At 42.6% G+C, this 27,900-nt stretch overlaps 1 protein-coding gene across 1 annotated transcript; it reads right to left on the reverse strand.

The window, feature by feature from the left end:
* Positions 1 to 838: 838 nt before the first annotated feature.
* Positions 839 to 27,637, reverse strand: chico (insulin receptor substrate 1 chico). Its single transcript, XM_028315986.1, has 17 exons — positions 26,553 to 27,637; positions 20,661 to 20,844; positions 19,234 to 19,359; positions 18,664 to 18,797; positions 17,354 to 17,455; positions 15,056 to 15,295; positions 12,612 to 12,704; positions 11,819 to 11,924; positions 9,847 to 10,044; positions 8,477 to 8,654; positions 7,026 to 7,112; positions 6,502 to 6,732; positions 6,319 to 6,459; positions 5,321 to 5,582; positions 4,929 to 5,186; positions 4,332 to 4,454; positions 839 to 1,110 (listed from the first exon to the last, which is right to left on the reverse strand). The coding sequence occupies exons 1-17, from the start codon at positions 26,923 to 26,925 to the stop codon at positions 863 to 865; spliced, it is 3,084 nt and encodes a 1,027-aa protein (XP_028171787.1). The 5' UTR covers positions 26,926 to 27,637; the 3' UTR covers positions 839 to 862.
* Positions 27,638 to 27,900: the final 263 nt, after the last annotated feature.

Raw genomic sequence — 27,900 nt, forward strand, 5'->3', positions numbered from 1 at the left:
AATTTCTTACAAAATTTGCGCCCAAACAGCAAATCTAGTATGAAAATCATCAAACTTCTGATGCTCGTAACTCAGTTCAGACTGAGTTTAGAGGTATACATGTCATACTGACCAAAGATAATATCCAGCTTACAGCGGAAACGCGAAATTGCTCTGGAATCAATGAAGTTAGGATATACCGACGTCTTCAAAACTGAAATAAGTACTAGGAGGTCTTCTCGAATGACCTAAACATAAGAATATCAACAACATTAGATAAGAATTAAATATTCTCAGATAGTGCATCCGTACTGCAAGCGCTACAAAGCAATACACTGTCATAATGTTATCAAATTGTGTTTCATGAAATGTATAGAAATAGGCTATTGATGAAACTTTTGTCCGTGACGTGAGACAGATTATAACATTTGTTGAGACCAAAAGCTAGTTAGCAGTCGATCGGAACAGAATATTACTTGTTTATTGCTTTACGAATTTGATAATGATAACACAGCCAAAAAATATTTCACCTAGTTACCTACCTATATGAATAATTTGTAATATTATTTGTACCTATGATTTACCAATGGCATTATAATAAACACGATACAATAATTAATTATAGTCTTTCAATTAAAGAAACTTTCAATATTAAATCAATCCATAATTCATTTATCTCGTTAGGTTCATTCATTCATTCATTTACATAACTATCGATAAAAATTTACGATCTTTTCCCAGCACTAAATGTCATTATTTGACAATTGTCAAACCTCTCCCCCCGCAAAAAGTGGTTGATCGTGTTTCCTTAGAAATCTTGTAGGTTTCGTGTCCAGTGGTTTATTCGTCGAAGATGCCAGCGGATGGCAGTATAAAAGGCGGCCTATGTGGCGTCGGCGGCGTGCAGCTTCTCGCTGCGCACGAAGTCGATCTGCGTGTAGGTGCGCGGCGGTCGCGGCTGCGGCGCGCGGCGCGGCTGCAGGTCGAGCGCGGCGTAGTGCAGCGGCGCGGGCGCGGGCGCGGTGGGCGTGGGCGGCGGCGTGGCGGGGGGCGTGGCCACGCTGAAGCGAGCCGGCGCCGCCCCGCCCACGCCTGCAACCACTACCGTCGCTGTGCTGTTCGCGTCCGCCGCTAGAATGCAACACACAACTATTGTAGCCTATCTATCTACAGGGTGTTAGGTAAATGGGTATATGAGCCGACACTAGCCCATGTTAACGTGGGCATATAAATGGTATGGTGAACTCAGAAATTTGATATCATCATTTTAATTTTCATACAAAATAAATTTTATAAAATCCGATTTGTATGAAAATTAAAATAATTAAAATGAAGATATCAATTTTCTGACTTCATTATACCATTTATATGCATGTTAACATGGGCTAGTGTCGGCTCATATACCCATTTACCTAACACTCTGTATACCAGTGGTGGCCAACCGGTCCAATGTTAGTCCAATCGATCGTGGCAAGGCAAAAAATACTACATGATTGTGCACTAAACTATGCTGATTCATAAATTTCAAGAAATATGTAAGCGACAGATCGCCCAGGGTTTTGTTAGTAAACAATAGATCTTATGTCTAATCAAGTTGGCCACCCCTGATCTTGGGTCAGTGACCCATTAACCCAAGTGAACGACAAAATTAAATATGGTTACCATGCAACGCCACGTGAAAATTTCAAGTGATTGTTGATATAATCGCGTAAGACACACGTTGTATGAAGATATTGGTCGCTCTCGTACTAATGGTGTTCAAAAACTGATGATACCATAGAAATTTTCATGACTAAAAACTATTTTATTTATTTATTTTATTGAAAACAAACAGCATATATGTATTATTAATAGATGAGACTAAAAGCTCACCTACGAAAACTTAACAATTCGTGATAATATCATAATACAGGGTGGAATTTTGTAATGCCACCTAGAGGGAAAGTACTCTTAATACTGTACATAGAAAATTTTACTGAAAGAAAACATTCCTTTATTTTTTAAAAGAAATAGTAGGTATTATGTACAGAAAATTGTATGCTATGGTAGTGAATTCTCGAAAAATTTTCGAAAATATTTGAATGCAGTTCTTTTTCTTTTCAAAAATAAAGGAATGTTTTCTTTGAGACAAAAATTCTATCTACAATATTAAGAGTACTTTCCCTCCAGGTGGCATTACAAAACTTCACCCTGTATATCAGATCAGAGAGGAGTCCAATCTGTCTGACCAGCGAGGAGAGCGTAGGCCAAACCTTCCATCACCTCTGGTACATTAGAGGGTTATGCTCCTACAGTGATAACTAAATGGCTTGATGATGACCAGTAGCAGCACACCACGAACATCATAGTGCAATAGTAGCGTGCGTACATCTGCAAGCCGCTACCAAAAGACCAACATGGAAAGCATTGGGGGAGGCCTTTGTCCAGCAGTAGACGTCCTATGGCTGAAATGATGATGATGATGGTACCTCTTGCGTACCTCTGCAGGCCGCTACCAGTCGATCAACATTGAACGCATTGGGGGAGGCCTATGTCCAGCAGTGGACGTCCTATGGCCGAAATGATGATGATGATGGTACCTCCTGCGTACCTCTGCAGGCCGCTACCAAAAGACCAACATGGAAAGCATTAGGGGAGGCCTATGTCCAGCAGTGGACGTCCTATGGCTGAAATGATGATGATGATGGTACCTCTTGCGTACCTCTGCAGGCCGCTACCAACCGATCAACATGGAAAGCATTGGGGGAGGCCTTTGTCCAGCAGTGGACGTCCTATGGCTGAAATGATGATGATGATGGTACCTCTTGCGTACCTCTGCAGGCCGCTACCAACCGATCAACATGGAAAGCATTGGGGGAGGCCTTTGTCCAGCAGTGGACGTCCTATGGCTGAAATGATGATGATGATGGTACCTCTTGCGTACCTCTGCAGGCCGCTACCAACCGATCAACATGGAAAGCATTGGGGGAGGCCTTTGTCCAGCAGTGGACGTCCTATGGCTGAAATGATGATGATGATGGTACCTCTTGCGTACCTCTGCAGGCCGCTACCAACCGATCAACATGGAAAGCATTGGGGGAGGCCTTTGTCCAGCAGTGGACGTCCTATGGCTGAAATGATGATGATGATGGTACCTCTTGCGTACCTCTGCAGGCCGCTACCAACCGATCAACATGGAAAGCATTGGGGGAGGCCTTTGTCCAGCAGTGGACGTCCTATGGCTGAAATGATGATGATGATGGTACCTCTTGCGTACCTCTGCAGGCCGCTACCAACCGATCAACATGGAAAGCATTGGGGGAGGCCTTTGTCCAGCAGTGGACGTCCTATGGCTGAAATGATGATGATGATGGTACCTCTTGCGTACCTCTGCAGGCCGCTACCAACCGATCAACATGGAAAGCATTGGGGGAGGCCTTTGTCCAGCAGTGGACGTCCTATGGCTGAAATGATGATGATGATGGTACCTCTTGCGTACCTCTGCAGGCCGCTACCAACCGATCAACATGGAAAGCATTGGGGGAGGCCTTTGTCCAGCAGTGGACGTCCTATGGCTGAAATGATGATGATGATGGTACCTCTTGCGTACCTCTGCAGGCCGCTACCAATCGATCAACATGGAAAGCATTGGGGGAGGCCTTTGTCCAGCAGTGGACGTCCTATGGCTGAAATGATGATGATGATGGTACCTCTTGCGTACCTCTGCAGGCCGCTACCAGTCGATCAACATGGAAAGCATTGGGGGAGGCCTACGTCCAGCAGTGGACGTCCTATGGCTGAAATGATGATGATGATGGTACCTCTTGCGTACCTCTGCAGGTCGCTACCAGTCGATCAACATGGAACGCATTTGGGGGAGGCCTATGTCCAGCAGTGGACGTCCTATAGCTGAAATGATGATGATGATGGTACCTCTGGCGTACCTCTGCAGGCCGCTACCAATCGATCAACATGGAAAGCATTGGGGGAGGCCTTTGTCCAGCAGTGGACGTCCTATAGCTGAAATGATGATGATGATGGTACCTCTTGCGTACCTCTGCAAGCCGCTACCAAAAGACAAACATGGAAAGCATTGGGGGAGGCCTATGTCTATGGACGTCCTATAGCTGAAATGATGATGATGATGGTACCTCTTGCGTACCTCTGCAAGCCGCTACCAAAAGACAAACATGGAAAGCATTGGGGGAGGCCTATGTCTATGGACGTCCTACGGCTGAAATGATGATGATGATGGTACCTCTTGCGTACCTCTGCAAGCCGCTACCAAAAGACAAACATGGAAAGCATTGGGGGAGGCCTGTGTCTATGGACGTCCTATGGTTGAATGATGATGATGATGATGATGATGGTACCTCTGCAGAGCGGCGGCAGCGTGGGCGCCAGCCGCACGTACTGCGGCGAGGCGGCGGCGGGGCTGCGGCGCTCGCGGGCCTCCTCCGAGATCTCGCGAACCGTCGTCAGCGGGTGCGGCTCGTCTAAAACAAATTCACCATGAGCATTGAAAGGGGTTGAGTAGACCACCGAAAAGAAAGAAATCGAAACATCATAAGGCTAATCTTTTAATCTTTAATCAAAAAGATGAGGAGATATCCTAAGGGGCGTGAGGAAGCGCTGCATTGGCGCCACTGCTAATTTTCATAAAATTTTGCAGCGCCTCTTACGTGACAAGAACAAACGGTAGTGGCGCAGCAACTGTGCTACTAGAAATTATATGATGATGAGCGACATCTGCCCACAACAAATCATACTCCTGACGATCATGACCATTTTGTCAAGAGTGTAACGACTGTGAAGAATTGAAAAAAAAAAACTTGGGCGTTACCAATTCTAGCACTTGTGCCAGTTAAGTTAACCGAAAGACAATGCTAATATTTCCTGCTTGATTATACATCACCTGAAATGATACAACTGAAAACGGTCGTCGGTCCGTCGAGTGTGGAGCCACTCACCCTTGAGGTCGTCGAGGTCGGGCGGCGAGGCGGGCGAGTCCAGCGACAGCGGGAAGATGGTCTGCGAGCCCCGCGGCGGCGACATGTGTCCAGCGACGGTCGTCGGTCCGTCGAGTGTGGAGCCACTCACCCTTGAGGTCGTCGAGGTCGGGCGGCGAGGCGGGCGAGTCCAGCGACAGCGGGAAGATGGTCTGCGAGCCCCGCGGCGGCGACATGTGTCCAGCGACGGTCGTCGGTCCGTCGAGTGTGGAGCCACTCACCCTTGAGGTCGTCGAGGTCGGGCGGCGAGGCGGGCGAGTCCAGCGACAGCGGGAAGATGGTCTGCGAGCCCCGCGGCGGCGACATGTGTCCAGCGCGACGGTCGTCGGTCCATCGAGTGTGGAGCCACTCACCCTTGAGGTCGTCGAGGTCGGGCGGCGAGGCGGGCGAGTCCAGCGACAGCGGGAAGATGGTCTGCGAGCCCCGCGGCGGCGACATGTGTCCAGCGCGACGGTCGTCGGTCCATCGAGTGTGGAGCCACTCACCCTTGAGGTCGTCGAGGTCGGGCGGCGAGGCGGGCGAGTCCAGCGACAGCGGGAAGATGGTCTGCGAGCCCAGCGGCGTGCGTGTCTCCTTGCGGCGCGGCGGCGACACCAGCGGCGGCGCCGGCATCACCTGCACATACAGATTGGTATTAGTATAATGAAAAGTATTACATATCTTAGGCTAAGAACTCACGGCGCGATTTTCACCCGCGCCCGCGGCGGTTGCGGGCCCGCAGCTTCTGTAGAATGCAGATTCGCCCGCGCGAAAACCGCCCGATCGGCGGGCGTCCATTTTGTACCAGTGACTTAAAAATCGCGCCGTCAGTCTTAGAATAACCACTCCCGTGAATTTTAATTTAAAACCGCAATTCCACAACCGCCGCGGGTACGGGTAAAAAAAGGCCCTCGCCCACAGCCACTTTTTGTAGTGATGCGCGTTTCGTAAGCGAGCGACAGCATCGCTACTAACGCGCGTTAGTCGCATTTGCAACGCCCTACAGCATCGCAACTGTATCGTTACAAACGCACAAACGGACGACATGGGGGAGAGAGCGGAGAGAGGATGGAGCGATCGCATGGTAATTTTGTGCCGCGTTTTTGAATCGCTACAGTATTGCGTTTGCATCGCGTCAGTATTGCGTTTGCATCGCGACAGAAGCGCGTTTATGTGGGCGAGGGCACACAGATAGCGATCACATTGCTACTGTTTCGATGCGAACGCGCGACAGAAATGGCTATCGGTCTAGTAGGTGCCCGCGTGTAGTTCATATCCACGTAGCCGTTTGGCACGGGCGCGGGCGATGAGCAACGCGGCAGCAGCGCGGCGATATGACCCCGTTCTTGTCCAATATTAAACAGACACTCACCGGCGAGGTAGGTTGCGGCGGGCGGACCGCAGTAATGGCTATAGGCCTGGTAGGCGCCCGCGTGTAGTTCATCTCCACATATCCATCGGGAACAGGCGGGGCCTGCGCGGGCGCGGGCAGCGTTACGCGAGGACATGACCCCTTACACATCCAATATTACACACAGGCACTAGCAACACTTACCGGCGTGGTAGGTTGCGGCGGGCGGACCGCAGTAATAGCTATGGGCCTGGTAGGTGCCCGCGTGTAGTTCATCTCCACATATCCATCAGGCACGGGCGGGGCCTGCGCGGGCGCGGGCGGCGAGCGGCGCGGGAGCAGCGCGGCGTTGCGCGGAGACATGTCGACGTACTCGTCTACATTCGGCCGCCGCGCCTCGAAGCCGCCCGTCGGTGGTGTTCGAGACACTATCACCTGGATAGAAGAGAAAAAGTTGATTTAATTGCACGGTCTTGATGGTGTAAAAAACGAATAAGAGCGCCTTCAAATTAAGAGGTGCGAGGAAGCGCAGTTGCATCGCAACTACCGCGACAGTCCTAAATGGGAATGGTGCTGTGACTGCGCTTTTACAAATTGTATGAAAACTAGCAGTGGTGCGAAAAGCGCTAGTAGCGCCATTGAAGCGCTTCCTCACGCCTCTAATTTGATCGGTAACTTTGTTAACGTCCTAGTAGTGTAAACTGCAAAAGATAAAATAATTTCATTACCTTGGCTTGTGGCGAGTTAGCTGAGAAGTCCAGCTCCATTAGGTCTTCAGCAGATGCTCTCGGTAGTAGTGGAGCAGATGATGGTGCCTGTACAAATAACATAAGAGTTTTACAAGAATGTAGACATGATTTAATTTACAACATACAAAGAAAACACAATGTCAAGTTAGGCACAATAAAAAACCGCAATAGAAGTCATAACGAAATCACGTAGTGTTCCTCCAGCAGCAGTAATAATTTACTGATACCATTCACTGATCTTGGGATGGGTGATATTATATCGTTCTTGGATTTGTTTTGCACTAGAGAAAAATCGATCCTTGAGTTCTTTGACCCGGGATTTGGGCTTTTGTTTTCTATGTTCTGATAGATTTCGTTGCATGTGCAATGACAGTTTAACTCCCGCAGGACGAATTGTTTGGGTGTTTATTGGCTGTCAAGCTGATCCTGGCCACACAGGAGATGAACGGTCCCTTTATTTTAGAGTTTGAGTACATCTGACTGGGGTTGGAATTCACTGCGCAGGAACGTACTTTGGAATGTGTTTGATTTGCCTCAATATGATAGCTGCGTAAGAGCGTATCTTGGGATGCGTATTCACCCCGTTACGTGAGCCTGGTTACCGTGAACCTGGTTGGGGTGCGGCGGGTGGTGGTGCCCACGCTGCAGGCGCGGTGCCGCTCGCCGCGAGCCCGCCTGGTGTCGGCCGGTACAGCCGCCTGGTTACCTTGCCAGGACACTACACTACAAACCACATGCTCCACAAAATGGGCCTAACTACGGATGACAGCTGTCGAGCATGTGGAGAACATGCGGAGTCCATGAAACACCTACTGTGCGAATGTGACGCGCTAGCTAGAACTAGAATGGGTCTCCTGGGGTCGGCTTATCCGACACCAGAAGAATATAGGTCCTTCTCACCCAAGCTCTTGATCCACTATATGGATAGGATCTTTCCGGAAAACAAAAGATCCCAATGGGTCGAAGTGCACTGCGCTCATGCGCGGCCCTAAATAAGATAAAATAAGATACGTGCTCTGAGACGTGGTCGCTTACTATGGGCCTCATAAGAAGGCTCAAGGTCACCCAAAGAGCGATGGAGCGTGCTATGCTCGGAGTTTCCCTGCGTGATTGAATCAGAAATGAGGAGATCCGTAGGAGAACCAGAGTGACTGACATAGCCCGCAGAATCGCTAAAATCAAGTGGCAGTGGGCGGGGCACATAGCTCAAGGAGCTGATGGCCGCTGGGGCAGGAAAGTTCTTGAGTGGCGACCACGAGCTGGAAGACGTAGCGTGGGCAGGCCTCCCACTAGGTGGACCGACGATCTGGTGAAGGTCGCGGGAAGTACCTGGATGCGAGCGGCGCAGGACCGGTCTTTGTGGAAATCCTTGGGGGAGGCCTTTGTCCAGCAGTGGACGTCTTTCGGCTGAAACGACGAAGATAAGATACCTTGGGGTGCGGCGGGTGGTGGTGCGCGGGCCGGCAGCGCGCGCCGACGCTGTAGGCGCGGTGCCGCTCGCGGGCCGCCGGCGCGCCGCCCAGCGCCGCCCGCGAGCCCACGCTCCACGCGCGCGGCGGCCGCTCGCCTTCTACTATGTGCGACATCGCCGGCTCCAGCTGGTATTCACTGGAAGATAGATAACAAATTTTATTGACGGGCATGCAATGACGGGCAAGGCCCGCGTAATAGGAAAAACGTGTACGAAATATACGCAGAATAACAGCGTCCTGTTCTGGGGTCACAGAGCAGGACACAATGCTGAGCGGATGCCATTTTGGTTCAAACATGTACAAATACTTTGAACTGTAAAATTGTAAAATTGTTTTGGACCAAATAAAAAAAAACTTTCTTTCTTTCAAATAAAGAAATGCTGGTACCGAAATCCGAAAAAGGCATTAACAACAGCTTGAAGCTGCCATTAATGACTGCTGGAGCAATTATTATTAAATTAACTGCTCAACAAGTCAAGCGCGCGCGTTTTTAAATGAAAAGCGCGTGCGCATGAAACTGCGCGAGAGCAGTCGACAGCTTGAGCAGTTAGTGCATGCCTGGGGACCGTACGATAAAATATTCGTGCTGCTAATCGCTATAAACAGTCACAACTGCTCAATCAGTTCCATATATCGTCGTTCATATTGCAATTTGTTCTATGTCAAAAATTACAAGTTTACAGAAGAGTAAAAAAACAGAACAGCGTGCGGGAAAAAATCTTTTAAGATACCAAAATGTTTTTAACTAATGTTTCCTAAGCAGTTATATTTTGTTAGAATTTTTTTAATTTTTTTGTCATTGAACAAATTGCAATATGAACGACGATATGTAGAATACTGTGTAATCGCAGCTTGAAGCTGTCGATACTAACTGCTTCAAGCTGTCCTTATATGGCGAGCCTGAGCTAAAAGCTAAAAAATGTTAGTGAGTACAAAAGATCTAAGCAACTGTCTCTCACCTAAACCTAGGGTCAGTAGACGGCGTCCCGCTGCACACGGAGCCGCTTGAAGCAGACACGAGCGCGGGCAGCGGCTCGTGGCCGGGCGCCATGGGCAGGTACCCGTCGGGGACAGAGTCCTCGGCGCCGAAGGACGTGCGCGAGTGCGTGTGAGTACAAAGGATCTAAGCAACTGTCTCTCACCTAAACCTAGGGTCAGTGGACGGCGTCCCGCTGCACACGGAGCCGCTTGAAGCAGACACGAGCGCGGGCAGCGGCTCGTGGCCGGGCGCCATGGGCAGGTACCCGTCGGGAATCGAATCCTCGGCGCCGAAGGAGGACGTGCGCGAGTGCGTGTGAGTACAAAGGATCTAAGCAACTGTCTCTCACCTAAACCTAGGGTCAGTGGACGGCGTCCCGCTGCACACGGAGCCGCTTGAAGCGGACACGAGCGCGGGCAGCGGCTCGTGGCCGGGCGCCATGGGCAGGTACCCGTCGGGGACCGAGTCCTCGGCGCCGAAGGAGGACGTGCGCGAGTGGTGGACAGACGCGCCCGCCGGCAGCGCGCCGCCTACCCGCCCGCCCGAACTGCGGAAGAAAGACTTGTTATGCAGAGTACTCATCTAGCCGTGTAGCATGTAATGTATCAGATACTGTATCAAGTGAGTACATAGGCACAAGCCCGCTGCGAGCTGCTCGCGCGTGGTTCGCAGGGAGATAGCAGCGACCCGCCGAGTGGCGGTATCACTGCGAGCACAAAGGCGGCTCGCAGTAGGATTCAGAAGCTCGCAGCCAGATACGCGGTGACCGTGGACGAGCCATACTCACTTGAAGGTTGGTTACGTTACATGCTACGTTACGTGCTACATGACAGGTGAGTACCCTGCCTTACAACGACAGAAACTAATTATAGTCTATCCAACATAGCTTGATTAGAATGACAGCTGTCATCAAAAGTAACGACATAACTTTGTAGTAGCGATCAATGAGAGCTAAATATTGGCGGACAAGAAATAATTCACGTCTGACCTACAAACAATATTTTCGACGACAGTGCTTCCAATAAAAATAATAATTTCGTGTAAATGCAGCGTTAAATTACACCAATAAGCAGTAATTCGAAATTATAAAAATCAAGCTAGAGTATTAACGACGTCTCTACAAGGTTATCTCGAGTTACAAAAATGTTAGTGTTGGGACATATCGACAAATGTCATATTAAATTAAAACTATTTTTTAAACATATTTAACAATTTTTTTTTCTAACTAATTTTTTAACATATTTAAGTCAAGTTATACGTTTTTCTAAATGTTCACTATTAAAAACCAAAAAACATTTCATTCTTAAATAATCAAACATCGGAAATCAATCACCGGTAATTTTTTGGGTATTCATAGCACCGTTGCTCTAGAAGAGATGCCCACCGCCCTCTAGCGAGAGGAAAAAACCACTGAAGAACACTGATGATAATGACTACGACTTAGGTTGTACACCCTTGACATGAATTTTAAATTTTACTGTCTTTAAATTTAAATCATAATTGTCATTTTTATGAATAAAGATATATGAAGAAAAATTGGGTGCATTTTTTCATATCATTTTTTCGAAAACTTATCGATACATCTATGTGAACCGTACGAAACGTACCCATCACTAGTCACATTCGTTTGACAGCCGTCATTCTAATCAAGCTATATTGGATAGACTATAATAGTGTACTTGACACCGCCAGTCCATTAAGGCTGCCTCACCAGATGGCGCCACTGTAAGGTCACTGTCATTTGCTACTGACGAAGACAGTGGCGCCAAATGGAAATCTCTAAAGCGGTAGGACTATCGTATTATTGCACTCACTAGAGTGGCGCTACTGTAGTCCTGCAACAACTGGTAAACGCAGAACGATACTCCTCATTAACTTACTATTTATTAATACAAATGAAAATTAAAGCTACTAAAAGTTATTTTTAGAACTAATTGGGTATTCAACTTCCTGTTTTTTTTTTTAGAAAATGTCTGTTCATGAACTATGCTTCATTAACTGTAGTTCTACATAAATATCCAAAGCATGGTAAGGATTACCTACCCTGGATCTTGGGATTGACAATGATGACTTATCATTGGATTTACCCTCTTATTGCAACAATTTAGGACAGTATTTCCGCTAAGCGTGCAACTCCTCAAGGACATCTGTAGGCCTAAGATGCTAACTTTTATCGAAACTTTTGTCAAAACGTATGGGCAAAATCGATAAAATGGCGTGATAACCGCTTATCGCGGCGTGCATCTTAGGCCTACTGTAGGCTTTGACGTCGATAAAAGTTATCACGGGGCGCATCTTAGGCCTACTGGACGCTTCTTTACCTGACGAAGTCCCGTGACACGTCGCAACAGTCCGGCTCCTCCGGTATGCGCGGCGTGCGCGACCACTCCGCCATCGCGTCCGGCTCGTCGCGGGACGCCTCCACACCTGCACAGAGCGGGATTGTTTGTCATCGCCTCCGCCTACTATCCTTTAAAATTACTATCTACTTTCAAATCGACTAAAAAAAGGTCTTCGATTTGGTTTTAACACTTGTATATGCGATGCCGCACAGAAGGCCCTTGCGTATAGTCAGAGCGTTCGAAAATGATTGCAACTATGGTGTAGTTTGAATCATTTGAACCAGAAAATGTGTAAAGAAATCACCATTAGTTGGCCAATTTTTCCTCGAAAAGTTACAAAACGGGACAGTTGTAAATTAGAAGTTGTAACGCTCCGGCGTTATTTTTGATTGGAGTTGCTTAATTCCGTGAAGCGATTTCAAAATGAAAGCTGTCTCATTTTGTAACTTGTCTAGGGGGGTTGCAGCCTTTAACACAAGTTTTTGGACCTTAAGCCTAAGCGCAGACCACCGACTTTTAGTTGGCCAAGAGTTGGGCCCAATTTTAATTTGTATGAAGAATCGGCCGATACCTAATCAGTATAATGTGCGCACTTTCATACATCTCTATCTATACTGATTAACAGACCGACCCAACTATCGCCCAACTAAAAGTCGGTGGTCTGCACCTAGGCTAAGACAAGGAAATAAAGTTCAAAATATAGTGGGAACTATATTCCCACTGATGTACAAATTCGGATAATAAGTATGGCAGCTTCATTATTGTCACTCACCGTCAATGTCGTTTAACCTCGGTGGAGGCCTTTCCACTACCTCGTACACCGACACTCGCGACGGCATACTGTCGCAGCGACTGCGGACTGCATCTGCAGACAACTCACACTCTAAAGGCTGGTTTTAGTGTCACGCGGAGTGTCAGTGCGGATCGCTCCGCACTGCTGATCAGTATGAACTGCTAGGGAGCGGAGCGGTTCCTCCGGACCGCATTACTCTAAAACGCTCCCTAGAAGTTCATACAGACTGGCCGTGCGGAGCGGGTCCGCGTGACACTAAAACCAGCCTAACGCTCCGCACGATAATCGCGCCACTCTCGGCTTTATACTGGACGGCAATACAGCTTATAATAGCGTGAGTTTCAAATACCGCAATTTTTGTGCAGTAAAATCTATTACCAGTATGCTTAATGCGAGTTTTCATTGAACGTCCTCGCTAGCGAGTGCATCAAAAAAATCTATGAAGGTTTTAGTTTTTGAAAGTATCCGCTAGGGACGCTGTACAATCTGTTATACATTTAATGTCATTTTTTTACGCACTAGCGACTACGTTTGGTGTAAACTCGTACTAAGGCCCCAGTAGGCCTAGGATAAGCGCCGCGATAGGCTTTTATCACGCCATTTTATCGATTTTATTAGATAAGCCCATACATTTTGACGTGTAATATCATCGATAAGATTTTACCATGGTGCTCATCCTAGCCGGCTGATATCGTCAAAGACTCATCACTGTAACGTTTTTATCGTTTCAAAAACTCTCAGTTCTGTTACTGTATTGCCTGTCCAGTGTAAAGCAGAAATTAGTGGATATCGTATGTCGCTTTGCACTTCCAGATGAATGATGACTCACTGCTAAAAGTAAGAAAAATGCATAGTTAATTTAGATTAAAAGGAAAGTTTTTCAGAAATAAGCAGATAGAGTAGATAGTGAGATTCATGCAAGTAGCACATACAATGGTACGTAGTTACGTACATTTTTTATTACATATTTGCTGTCTCAGTCGCACGTTAGGGCAAAACTCAGGAAATTAATTGACCTGGCATTACAGAATTCAAGTACTGTATCATAGTGTACCGTTACCTAATTTGATTGTGTAGCAATAAAATCAAATTCGAAAGTGTTTTAAAACAGAAATTTTTCTCATGTAATTAAAAGTATTTAAGAAAGTAAAGCTTTATAAACGAAGTAAGAACAAACATTGATAACGAAACAAGAAAGCACGTCACGTGATACAATTTGTAATGTGTTTAATCCCGTGAAGTCATAACGCATCTTCAAATGCACATGTTTAAAGTGTTAGATTTGTATTAATAATTATAAAATATTATTATGAACATAACAACACATATTGGCAACAAATTACAACATAAAAGCAACATAAACATTTTTACCACGTGCCTTGATCTTGCAACATAAAATAGGGTTTTTACGTTGACAGATTTACTTCTTTCTTGACTGTTACTTTGATTTTTTTAATCGGATAATACGTGCACAGTAAAACGCAGTGACATTTTTTATTGCAATACATTAGTATGAAATAAATAAGTCTGTCAACATGATAGTGATGTGGTGTTAGTAGATGTGTAAACACCGATGTACTGTAAACCAATGTGTGAGGTGTGAACTGTGAACTGCTGCGCGCTGCCTTCTTTTATTTGAATGACTTTCATCTTACTCTTTCTGTAGCATTTGTGGTGAATCTCTCCATCCTCGGCTTCAGGAGTTCAGGTGAGTGATACATACTCTCAGGCTTTCGCTGCACTTTATGCCACTTTTGTCCTCATAGACCAGCGCGGGGGACAGCTTAGCTTGGCGGTGGGGTACGTATTCTTGGCGTGGGCGGGGGACAGCTTGGCGTGCGTAGGGGACAGTGACGTGGCGGCGGAACGGATAGGTACCCTTAACGTGGTGGCGAGACGGGCTCGGGGCGGGTACAGTCACGGAATGAAAAGGTTCGTCAGTTTTCAAATTGATTCCTTCAACGAATCGCGAGCACATATTACCTTTTGAAACTATGTTACAGAATCATCTCAAGTTAGAGAAAATAATCTTTAACTGTTCATCAGTAAAGTTCAAAATTATTCAGATCAAAGTTGTTTGACGATTTAACTTGTCAAGAAGATTATTATGATTGATAAACTAAAACCTTCTTGTTGGTTCAACCTGCCATTATCTATTAAATAAAAAAAACTACATTTTGTAACATTGCACTGATGAGATAGAAAAATAAACAAGCATAACCTTATTCGTTAGCAAACGTCATATTTATTTAAATGTTAGCAGCACTGTTTCTTGCACGGTTATGTTGGCAAGTTTGACTCTTACAGTACCTAGTGCAAGCGAAAACCGACACTAAGGTGACGAACCTTTTCATTCCGCGACTGTACATACTCTTGGCGTGCGCGAGGGACAGCTTGGCATGAGACGGCGGGCGGATACGTACTCTTGGCATGGGCTGGGGACAGCTTGGCGTGTCGGGCGCCGGTAGAGGCGCGGCGGGCCCAGCTCTTCGGCTCGCGGTCGGCCTCGCCGGCAAGCGGCGCGGACCGCGTGCGCTCGTGAACCACCCGCGGCGCGGCGCAGGGACAGCCGGCCGGCAGCGACACCGTGCGGTGGTGTTTGACCACGCGCGCCTTCTCGCGGCTATCGATACTTAATGAGTTATTCGGCGGTTGGTTTTCGGCTGCGAAAGACATGAGAAGCGACACGTAAACAATGGCACCAAGCGTCACCCGGTGCGATGGGGGTTAAATGTAATGCGGAGCGGTGGTGACGTCGAGCGAGTGACAGTATGTGGCGCTTTATTTCGGTAGACAGTGAGTGCTTACAAAATTCATACTATCAAGGACTGCCGAATTGCTGCACGCACTCGTGTTTAGGAAAATGTATTAATTATTCGAGGTCACCGCCGCTCTTTATAAATGTTACAATGAACTGAAATATGGCAAATAGTTAAATAAAATAAGATGAAATATTACAAAATGTAATATGTATGAGAAAATGGTTAATATCTGCCATATTTTAAGTATTGATTGAATGTGAACATTCCTGTAAATAACTTGGTAACTTGAAAATTGGTGCATGAATACATCAACAGTGTTTAATTCCCTGAAAATTTAAAAAAGAAATAAACACATGCCAATACAATTTTCAAAGTACCATGTTTGATTAATTAATTGAACCACACTGCACGACACAGCCGTCACCAAAAACCATTCATGTTTTGGACGCACCAGTTACAATACCATACATGCAAGTGAGTGCCCAATATCCGAAAACCCTTACATTACCACATCAACCGTCATGCTTATACCTAAAAATTCTAAGTTAACTGTTAGTGTATGCAATCACACAAGAAAAACATTTTTTTAGGAAAACTTGTGAGTTACCGTTATTATTAACAGGATATCAGCACACATTTTACAAAGAGGAAAAGTTGATATCTAATAAAACAATACAGTACCTTTTAACTTAAGATTTATCATAAGTAAGAAGTAAACATTTCTTTATATTTTTCTAGTGCATAAGTTCAAAACACGTTTGTATTTATCGTGCTTTACATTTAATTTACCTGGTACGAGTAAACAATTTATTTGAAAGCGACGAGACAACAAACATAAATAAAACAACATAAACAGTTTTTTAACGTAAGCATTTCTAAAAGCATGATTCAAATGAGAAATAAACATGATAAACATATTTCAAACGATATATTAAACATGTAAAACAAACAATGTACTAAAAGCGGAACAAAAAGCGCAGCCAGTGAAGCAGACATACGAAATAGAAACGCAATTTTGTCGATCCGTTATTAAATAACGTTAATTGGACTCCGTTTTGTTAAGTTGTTTTACAAACGACAACAACAGTTTCACAGAGTATTTCCATGACGTAAGCACAAAGCGCGACCGATTATTACGTGGACTTACTGACGCATGTAAGAACACAGGTAGCTTGGAAAAGAATAACATGTTGACATGCGAAGGGAAGATACACACGTGAGTCAGGAAGAATTGTTGTAAGGTCAACATGTCAAGAAATCAAGCGCATGTTCTGGCATGTCAAGATATTAAGGCGGGGATGGGGACATGTTAGAAATTGACACTTAGCGGTCGCGAGCGGATATGATAAGTGTTTAGTACCAGTCATGTGTTTTTGTCCACGATTATTCCGAACGAATCGCAATGTAAAACGGTGCAAATTAATTTAAAAACTCAATCATGAGTTTAGTAGGTATTTATTGTGTTGTTAGTCATTGTATAGCGGTGTAAGTTTGATTACCACTGAACATCAAGTTAAATATTTCTATAAGATCAATACACATTATTGCTGTATTGAAAAGTAGGTTCAATGGTTGAATTTGAAATTGTAATAGTGTCTATCAGACATGCATTACAGTTGCCTAAAAAATAAATAATATGCTGCCTTTTTTTGGCGGCACGTCGGCGGGTCAATTGAGTCAGATTATGTCTCACACTATTCTTGTGATCTTAGTTACAATCCATGATAGAAGGAGAAACGAAATATCAAATATGCGTAACTTTATGTGATGTGTACTTATTTACGATACTAGTGTGTAAGTATACAGCATTTGTGGACGTCACATCATCCGCTTTCCACAATACGCGTTTGTAAATTGTCTGTGTGAGTTTCGTCTTATTTTTGTAAGTCCATCTTTTAGACAGTCATTGGCCGTTTACATTGCGATCCGCCGGCGTACCGAGGCGGTTCCGTTCCGTACCGGGGGGCGGCGGGGAGGCGAGCGGCGCCAGCGCAGCGGCCGAGTCGTCGATGGAGTGCGTCGCGCACGGCCTAAGGCACGAGCCCACGCACAGGCCCACGTCTGCAAGACACGCCAAGTCAGAAGTCGCAGACGCGGCAACACTCGACTCAGAAGTCGCAGACGTCGCGAGACACGCCAAAGCAACGGCCATATCAAAGAAATTCGACATTCGACTGCCGAAACAAGTGAATTCAGATACCCTATCAACTAATGCCAATGTTTTTTACGAATTAGGGACTAAATAAAACATCGCTTCGCTTCGACCAACAATAATAAGTCTCTTTCCGAATGACATTGACATCGGCTAGAGGACAAAATTACAATGTAATGGTAAATCGTAGGGACTCAAAACAGGGTGGGGGGCACGATGCTAAGGCATGGCAACTACAGAGCAAATTATCTAAATGGGTTCATGTTAGTCACATAATAATGTTCTAAAACTACATAATGCTATAAACACTACTAATATAATATACCACACTACTGCAGCGAAGTATCTACTACACTACTATGACTATTGTCCAGGTGCAATGTGTAATTAAAATTACAATGGTCATCTTCCAAAATGTATCCAGCAGATTTCGTGACTAGAGTTCATTATGTCCAATTTAGGTTCAGATTCACACTTAAAAATGGTTCACAAATGTGTAATTAAATAAAACATTTCCTCATTGAGTTTGTCTTAATTTTACTTTACAGTTTTTTAGTTAGGGCTCCAGTTTTATGCACCATTTAGCTCTGTGGCCTTTGGCTACCTAGACACAGCCCTGGTCGCTCGTCGGACCACTAGGAGCGGGGCTCACAGGTGCTCGTCAAAAATGCAAAATGTCAGATGTACAAAAAGTCAGAACCGCAAATATCAATAATATTATCAGGAGGCGTAAAATGCCAAATTCGCAGAATGAATACTCAAAATTTTATTTAGTTTGCAAATGTGTCATTTCATGAATCTGTCTTTTTGCGTTCTTGACCAATGAGGGCTATCGTTTTAGCGCTCACCAGTTAGCGCCACTGTAGAGTAAGGTCCTGTCACTTACTTGGCACCAACTGGTGAGCGCTAAAGTGGTAGGAAGACTATTGCATTTGCGCTCATCAAGATGGCGCCACTGTAGAGTAAGGTCCTGTCAATCGCCAGGGGTGCCAACTGTTAAGTATAAAAACGATAGCCCTCATTATTACAATCCAACGTTTGACACTGTGAACTCTCGTCTCTCTCGTCACTAGGGTGGGGGGCTCACGGATGCCCTTGGGACCTGTGGGAGGCTCACCGTTGGAGAGCCCGGCGCGGCCGTGCTTGGTGTCGGAGTAGGACTGGCTGCGCGGCGCCAGTGCCGGCGCGTCCACGGGTAGGATGATGTGGTCGCGCTCGTTCTCCGACTCTTTGGCGCAGTTCCTCATTGCGCTGGAAGTTTTGTCCAAAAAAATTCAGTTGCTGTCAATAGACAATAGACGGCGTATGCATCGAATTGAATCGCGGAGAAATGGAGACAGAAACAATCATCATCATCATCTGGAGCTGAACATAGGCCTCTCCCAATGCTTTGCATGCTGCCCGGTTGGTAGCGGCCTGCGTCCAGCGCCTTCCTGCTACCTTTATGATGTCGTCGGACGTCGACAAAAACAATATCTGTGTTTAATGATAGCTTTAACGAAAAGGTTCTATTCGACACCGGCGATAGAATCATTAAAAAATTAATTATTAATTAATCTTTCATTAAACCAGGGTAGATCGTCTTTTGTATTTTTATTTTGTAGACTTGTACCCTTTACAGCGTACAACATGACAATTGATTTTCGACCTTACATAAGTGAATAAAGGTTTAAATTACAAGACTCACAGGAGTATAGTGGAGTGCATGCTCTGAGCGATGTTGGAGTCTTCGGAGTGCATCCACAGCTCGCCGGCGCCCGTCGCCGTCTGCCGGCCCACCTCCATGTAGAAGAAACACTCAGAATCGCCGCATCTAAGGGAACAAATACATAGGTTACATCTAAGATAGAAGGTCGCGGGAAGAGCCTGGATGTGGGCAGCGCAGGACCGTTTATTATGGAAAACCTTGGGGGAGGCCTTTGTCCAGCAGTGGACGTCATTTGGCTGAAACGACGACGACATCTAAGATAACATGTTGTGAGTCCAATGATAGTTTAACTTTCCCCCGGGACAAACTTGGCCTTCACTGGTTGGGTTTTTATTGACGGTCAAGCTGTAGATCCTGGCTACACAGGAGTTGTAGCGGTGGGAACGAGAGGTGGGAATAGTCCCGTATCTAAGGTAATAAAACGCTACGGTTAGCGTCTCTTCTCTGTCGGAAAACTTTTCATTGTAGGTAGACAAAGGCTTTCTTAAATAATTTTCAGAGTCATCGGTCCTGTGCTGTACGGTACTCCTATCGGAGAGCAAGACACACTTTGGGTTGTTGAACCATATGGGTAAGTAAGGATTCCAACAGTTAAAAATCCCTGGAAATGCTCAACCTTCAATGGTGGGGGCTACATTGGCAGCTAAACCACAGCTAAACTGTGAAGTTTGGCTATACTCGAATTAACTGCAATTCAAGCAACGAAAGGGGTCAAAAGGGAAAGTAAATACATAATTCTAATTTCTAAGTTGGTACCTACCATAATAATTAAAATTAAAAGGTAAAATATTATAATTAGATAAAAAAATCTATTTTGACAAACACTTAAGGCTTGATAAGTATCGCTAAAAACCTATCTACAATCGTTGGAGCGTTATCGTGAATAGTATAATCAGATAATCCAAATTTTAAACTGCGGAAGCCGCGATTGCGTACGAGATATTTTATACAACTAAAGGCGCGCACACACGGGTGACTTGTCACCGTGACAGTATGTCTCTCCATAGATAAGTACTGTGTTGTCTCTCTTTATAAAAGGGTAAAAGACAAAAATATACTGTCACGGTGACAAAAAGTAGCCTCGCCTAAAAGTCCACACAGTATATCGGTCGATAGCTTGATCGACTTCTGTTAATTTGTGTCTCTCTTTATAAAAGGGTAAAAGACAAAAATATACTGTCACGGTGACAAAAAGTAGCCTCGCCTAAAAGTCCACACAGTATATCGGTCGATAGCTTGATCGACTTCTGTTAATTTGTATGAGTAATCAGCCGCCATATTTATTTATTTATTAGGTACACCAACAAAGTCACATATCAATGTAATGTGCACACCTCATGTTCATACTAATTAACAGCCCGACTAAACCATCTGCCGACAAAAATATTGTAGTCTAGGAGTCTTACCTCCTGATATTTTTCAGGGTGTACTCGATCCGTTCCGGTATACCCAGGTCGCTGATGACATTGTTGTGGCTTTTGATCTTGACCAAGGTGAGGGTCTTGTCAGTCAAGCACAGGTTGTACAGCCCCTGGATATTCTTGGAAGACCCCAGACCTTTCTTCTGAACGTTCACTTGCCATACGTGTTCTGAAAAGTTTATTGGATTGATTACACAATGTTTCTTGTCAAATCAAATAATTAATACCTAACACACCTAAAATTTAGAACCTTATTGAACAGCAGAAAACAGGTCAAGTGCGAATTAAAATCGCGTGCAGTGTTACATTTTCATTGCAATACAATACACGCATTTTGAATAAGTAAACGCTAAATTACAATTTTTTATAGATATTTTCGAAATGGTTAAGGTTACAAGCTCGATTTGCGCTAAAATAAAAATAAAATTGTGAAACTACATACTTCAGTCAGTAGTATAAAGTGGAAACAATTTTGATAGTTCTGGAAGGTTCTGGACGATACTTATCGTCAAGAGAACTAATAAATAAAAAGTAAAAAAACTAAAACCCAACTACGACAAAAAACGACGCTGAAAAAGTATAAAACAAGATTTTCAGAATACTGAACTGAACAAATTTCCTAATGTAGTTGCATAGTAATTTTCATGTTTGGAAAGGCGTAGTCACACGTTGTCAAAGTGCTACGGTAGGTAGGTATATGTAACGTGTGACTACGCCTTTCCAAACATGAAAATTACTATGCAACTACATTAGGAAATAAGTTCAGTTCAGTATTCTGAAAATCTTGTTTTATACTTTTTCAGCGTCGTTTTTTGTCGTAGTTGGGTTTTAGTTTTTTTACTTTTTATTTATTATTTGTACTATTTTGGTGTTAAAGTGTATTTGTGGCGCATAATATTAACAAAAATTAAATTGATGAACTAATAAGTAGTAAAGAAGCTATGAACGAAAAGATGTGAATTATATGCAATCAGCCCTTGAATACAGGTAAAGTCACAAGCAAATGCTAGTAATATATATATATTCAAAATGTACAAGTTAAGCGCTTTCAAATGATACCAAACACGGCATATTTATTTATCTTAACTTTATTTTTTAACTCTGTATGTTTTGTCCACTAGAGGGCGCCACATTCGATTTTGTGAAACCCCATATAGCCTATAACCAGCGGACAATTGAGACGCTTCTAATGATATGTCATTTGTCGAATTCTGATAAGTAGTTTAGAAGTTACGAGGGAACACATGAACATACATACATACATACATACATACATAGCCTGTCAAAATCATAACCCTCCTTTGGCTTTGCCGTAGTCGGGTAAAAAATATATTAATATTATGTTTTAGAGAAAGGTCTGTGCTACTGTAACTGGTATCAGAAGATGTAAGTTTGAATTGAGTAAGTTAGATGTGAAAATGCATATTGAAGGTTTTTGTAGGCTATAGTGTTAGAGAAGAAAAATAGGTACAAATATTATGTAATTTCTTTTTTTTTAGAGAACATTTTTACACAGACCCCGCGTTTGTGTAACTACCCGAATACACAATTTGAAAGTAATTTAAGCAAATCAATTAGTGATTATTATTAAAATTCAAGTGTTAAAAATCTCAATAAAATATTATTTTGTTATTTTTCACCCCTTTTTCCTGTTTTTGAATACATTTATCAAGTGCATTATGGTGATTTCCTTCCTCATTTCTATTTTATCTGTCGGGATTCCCCAAGTAAGAAATATATTCCAGAATGGTAATTAATAAAAAGAGAAGAAGGAAAATACAATACTATTTTAATACAGGCTGCCGCAATATCAGGGCGATGGAATTTAGAGATTTAAACATATAGTGATAGGCACTAAAAAGGTCGCAGGAAAATATTAATTGAAAAATTAAAATAATATATTAAAATAATAAAATTATTACATACCTAATTATTATAATCACTAAATAATTTAAATAATTCCAAGTATTATTACAATACAAATTGATAGGTATTAATAACTAAAATTATTGGATAATTAGATTGTTTCTTTTTTTCTTTAAACGAATACTGCTCAAATAAGAATAAAAAGCGGTCCGCCCATCGGAAGAAAAAAAAAATGGTTTACATACAAACATTTCAGTTACAAGTTATTTACAGCTAACAAAACCTTTAGTAGGACACTAACTTGAAACTTTCAAATCAATTTTCAAAGTACCTTCTGTGAAAATTGCCTATTCATCAATCAAAGTGGTTTGGATGAACTCAGTTTTTTTTAAAGGTGTGGTATGTATTAAAATAAATAAATATCCCTATTACTATGTAAGTATGTACTACTGCAAGCATTATTAATTTGTTTATGATCCCAGAAAGGGCCTAACAGCGATTGCTTCGTATCTCATACAAAAGGATTAGGGATTTTTTTAAACTTCTGAGAATTCATGTCTGCATATACAAAGATAAACATGCAGCACAATAATAATATTTTTAATAACAACTGTAACAAACAAGTAATAATAGTATGATTTGTCATTGCAAACGAAAACCAATGTTTGATCAAACATTTATCAAAGCTGTTGTTGACAGCATGCAAAAGAAACAGGAAAACATGTTTACCGGCAGTGCAGTTCCGTTTTCGGGGAACGCCGCACCGCGGTATTAATGACTTGCAGAACGCCAATTGGCGCCAAACATTATTTCACATCTGGCGAAATATAATGCCCGTTTTTGACTTGTACGATAAACAACAGGATAATTATCTAAATTGCTCACTTCGGTGACTCAGGTGGGTCAAAGTCGAATAGTAAACGGTAGATAGGGTTCAAAGTATGTACTATCGGGGACTCGAACGCCTTGACACCTTAAGGGCCTAAATTGTTTGCACACACACGCTCGATTATGCTACGCCCCCTTCATTCATGTTTCGCGTCTAAGCAGCGTCGGCGCACCACTGTAGATGTTTACCCTTGCAAACCAAGCTCTATGTAAAGCGTTTAGGATTGAGTATTGCTTATTACCCGCATCCGTAGCGCTCGTTTGGCAACGTCGCATTTTAGTCAATTTGAAACCCAATAAAGAATCGCTACAAAATATTATAAGGGGCTTCGTGTAAAATTTGAACTAGCGATTGCCCGCTCGGGTCACAAAATTGGTATCGCACATTCCGAGGTAACTGTGCAATTTCCTGAGAAAAAAGTAGCCCTTTCTATAATTATTGTTGATATTAAGATTAAGAGTGTAAATCTCGTGATATTAGTTTAGCTAGTTAAGGCGAGAAATACAAAATCATATAGTTAGTTACTTACTTTCGAATTTTACTTATTTAATAGGTATTTAATTTATTCGGAACTTATAATTTATAAACAATATTATGTTATTGAATTAATTAGTAAAGAGTTAAGGAATATTTGTGGCTTAAAAAGAATTATTGTAAGATAACTTCATAATAACTTTCTTAAATCCTTGAATGTAAATAAAAAAACCTATAATAGGTTTCTATTTATTTTTAATACATTAGCAACTTTTGTTTTCCGTTTTAAAGAAACACTTATCTAACTACGTTATTACAATTTAATACAAATATTGCACTAGGTAGCAATGAGTCAGTGAGTGACAAAATTAAGTAACTTTGACCCGTTATAATTCTTAAACTACTGGTTCAAATTGAATGAAATTTTAAATATACCGTGTCTTTACAATTCCTACATAGCTAATGAAAATTCAGCCTTCTAGTTTTATCCACAACGAAGTTACAGGCGGTCGAAAATGGCCTGAATTGCTTCGAGAAAAGGATGGTACGGCCGTGCCGCTTTTTTGCTCGACTTGGTGGGGGCACTGCCGTGCCCCCAGATATAGTTTATTTAACCTTGACAATGATTTTTACTGGTGAAGCGTTGGTCATAAGGGAACTTGATGCGACTCTGGCGGATGCACGTTCGATTCGCCGTCGAGTCATAATCTACGTTTCTGAGATAGTCTAACATTTAGGTGTACTGAAGGCATCAATATCCATTTATTATTAAAATGTAGTACTCAAACCACTACAAAGTAGGTTGTCTAGCACTAGCACATATTTACATAATAACAAAAAAAAACAATTAAAAACAAACCCCCCTACAAATTAGATAATTAGCCCGATAAACAGTTAATTATCAGAATTAACCCATGACCTGTGATTAGTAATGATATCCAACCAAGCTTGTCCATTACAAAATCCACATTGTATTTATAAGTTTTGTAACAGAGTTGCTTGATAACATTAGTGCTATAAACAACATACATGTTATTTTATCTAACTTGTATCTGTTATCTGTTTTTTTGTTATCTGATTTTGTATGCTATATTTTAAGTTGGAACCAAATAAATGTTTTTCTTTCTTTCTTTCTTTCTTTATCTGCTGATAATTAAATCTATTTTAAATTATCTTATTCAAAAGTTACTATAATCTAAGTATGTAGTTTTATTTAGATAGGTATTTAATTTTAATAATACCTCGCCTAAATAGGTACCTACATAAATATTCTGACCCCAGTCTCTCAGTTGTGTCAGCCAACCTTTGCCATACCACAAAAGGACTATCAGATCTTTAGTACTTCACTTGAATTTTGTAGAAACATTGTAAAATAACCTAACATAATGATGATTATAATATTACCTAAGTCTGAATTTAATTGTAAAGTAATAAATTATAAAAAATAAATAAAGAAAAAACAAAAAAAGAACAAAAAAGGAAAAAAATAATTATGTCAATTAATTTTACATGAAATTTGATGATTACCTAATCAAATTAATTTTGTTATTGACTGATTACTTTCCCAACAATATAAAAAATAGTAATACATATTTGGGAAAAAGTGCATTAATACTGATTTAAAACAGTATAATAATTATCATATTGTCCCTTAAACATAAGAGGGAGCACTCATTGTGATTGATGATGGTGGCACTTTACCAGTAATTTAAAGGTCATTGCCCTTCGAATTTATGTTCACTATCTGTAAATTTCCATTTGACATGTTGGTTTGAGATTTAACAAGAAATGTGAAAAAAACATTAATAGAGAAGATATTAATAGGTCCATGATATCAAGTGTAACTCGTTAAAAACAAATATTATTCAATTTAAAAAATACCAAAACTATTTAAAAAAATATTGTTATTAAAAGGTTATTAAAAGAAAATAGTTTTATTTAAGGATTATTTAACTTGAGAGACAGGATGGAACAACTTAATACAAATAAAGTATTTATGTACCTAGTTACTTATTGGTACTTGATAACCAAGTAGGTATCTGTTATTAATATGTTAATTTCAAACTAATGAGTGAATGAATTTGGGCTTGTAGGTACCTACATATTTATTACTACTCTTTTGTGACTAATTATGTAGATAAGTTCAACACTACTAATAAGTAAATTTTTGCTAATTAAAAACTTTAAATGAGAAAAGTCCATTAAATTGTTGTTATTGTTGTAACTATGACTGTACTAGGTAAACATGTTTTGTTCTTTCCTCATTTGTGATTGGAGCTGATAACACTAGAGTTCCATTATCTGTTTTTGTAACAAACAAATGTGATACCATAAAGGCCCCTCACAGTTCGTGAAATAGATGATAACACAGCTGCACTACATTTGCCAATTTAACTTTTTGGCAGTTTAAACTAGGTAAAGGCACCTAGGCACTTCTCTAAATTTAGACTAATAAAATTAGATCCTTAATTAAGGTCGAACGCTGTTTATAAAATTGGTAAACATTGCAAGACCGAAAGGCCACTCGGCGCGTACAGCTATAATACAATTGTGCAGCGAGTTGAGTTGTTTTGATCGCTCCACTCGTTACAAATCATTGTGCAAGACAATGTTTATTATACAATCACTAATAGTAAGGTCGGACTCACGTATGGGATGGAGTAGCTCGGCGCTGGCGTCGTCGGAGCGGTGCTGCTTGAGGATGGCGGTGAGCCAGGCGTGCAGGTCCGTCTCGTTCTCGGCCACGATGCAGAACTGCTCCTCGCGCGTGAACAGCGCCACCACGTGCTTCTGCTTGAGGTCCAGGCGCCGCGTGATGTTGTAGCAGCTCTTGAGCGGCAGCACGCGGCGCGGCGAGGCGCCGGCGCGGAACTTCTTCTCCGACTCGTAGTACTCCAGGCGCGCCGAGCACTCGGCCGTCTCCGCGCGCAGCACGAAGTATTTCTTCTTCATCGTCTTCAGCTTGCGCAGATGGCCCTGGCGCACGATGGCGCCCGCGCCGCCGCCCGCTCCCGCGGACATGTTAGCGCGCCCGCATCCCGATCCCCGACGAACGCTGGCACATGCCGACCGATAACCTTGAAGTTGTTTACTTCGCTGATGAAAGTCACCCGAATTGTCGAACCTACGCTACCACTGTCGAACACGCGTCGCAACTAAAAATACGTACTATCCTTTTCGTATAGTGCGTAAATAGTAGCGCTTATGATAAATCGAACAGCGTAACGAATTCACCTCGTCCCGCGTAGTTACACTCGTGCCATATGACTGCTGTTTGGTGGGCGCCACGAATTCAAGACGACACGATAACAGTCGACGGCGATTTTTATCTTTGCGAAATAATCATATCATAATACATCAACAACAAACACTATTCAATCCATAATTTGGTACGCTCGCTATTACACTCGGTCATTCACAGACACTCAAGTTTAGAAAGAGATAAAATCATTCATAGTAAACGTAATCCGCACCGCACGCCCTTCCGTAGGCTGTGTCCGTAGGCACGCAGGGCATGGAAGTCACGCCGTGCTCATGCTTCACGACATCAAAACATTCGATTTATTGGGGTATCCTGCACTGTTCACAAACTCCTAGGATAATGTATTAACGCAGATCAAATTAGTGAACAATGTTTGTATGCTTGATCACTTGAATATAAAAACTCATGTATTTGCGCGTCGTTTTTTATTGGTTCTCGCTATTGCGTGTCATTTTTGTACGACGAACGAAATCGAAATAATAGTACATACCTAGTGATGTTCTAGTATCATTCATAAACCATTCATTAGGTTACCCGAATATTTAAGTATGAATCGATTAATGACTAGAAAACATTATTATTATTATACAGCATATTATTTTAACATAGTATTATAACATAGATGTAATACCTAACACATGCAATTAAATCAATCCCTATTGTTATTATTACAATAATTATCTTTAAATAGTCATTTATTTGCACTGGATCGTTATATAAATAAAGTGTAGAAT

Source organism: Ostrinia furnacalis, unplaced genomic scaffold (assembly GCF_004193835.3).
Source record: "Ostrinia furnacalis isolate ACB-3 unplaced genomic scaffold, ASM419383v2 OfSCF5400, whole genome shotgun sequence".
In the NCBI taxonomy this organism is placed as follows: Eukaryota; Metazoa; Arthropoda; class Insecta; order Lepidoptera; family Crambidae; genus Ostrinia; species Ostrinia furnacalis.

Bases quoted from the DNA above. Each gene is read 5' to 3' on its own strand.
- chico (XM_028315986.1), bottom strand. From the start codon at position 26,925: ATGTCCGCGGGAGCGGGCGGCGGCGCGGGCGCCATCGTGCGCCAGGGC. The intron at 5,583-6,318 runs GTGAGTGTCTGT...CTGTATGTGCAG, and splicing joins CGCCGCAACCTACCTCGCCG to GTGATGCCGGCGCCGCCGCT. The intron at 1,111-4,331 runs GTACCATCATCA...GTTGCATTCTAG, and splicing joins GCTGCCGCCGCTCTGCAGAG to CGGCGGACGCGAACAGCACA.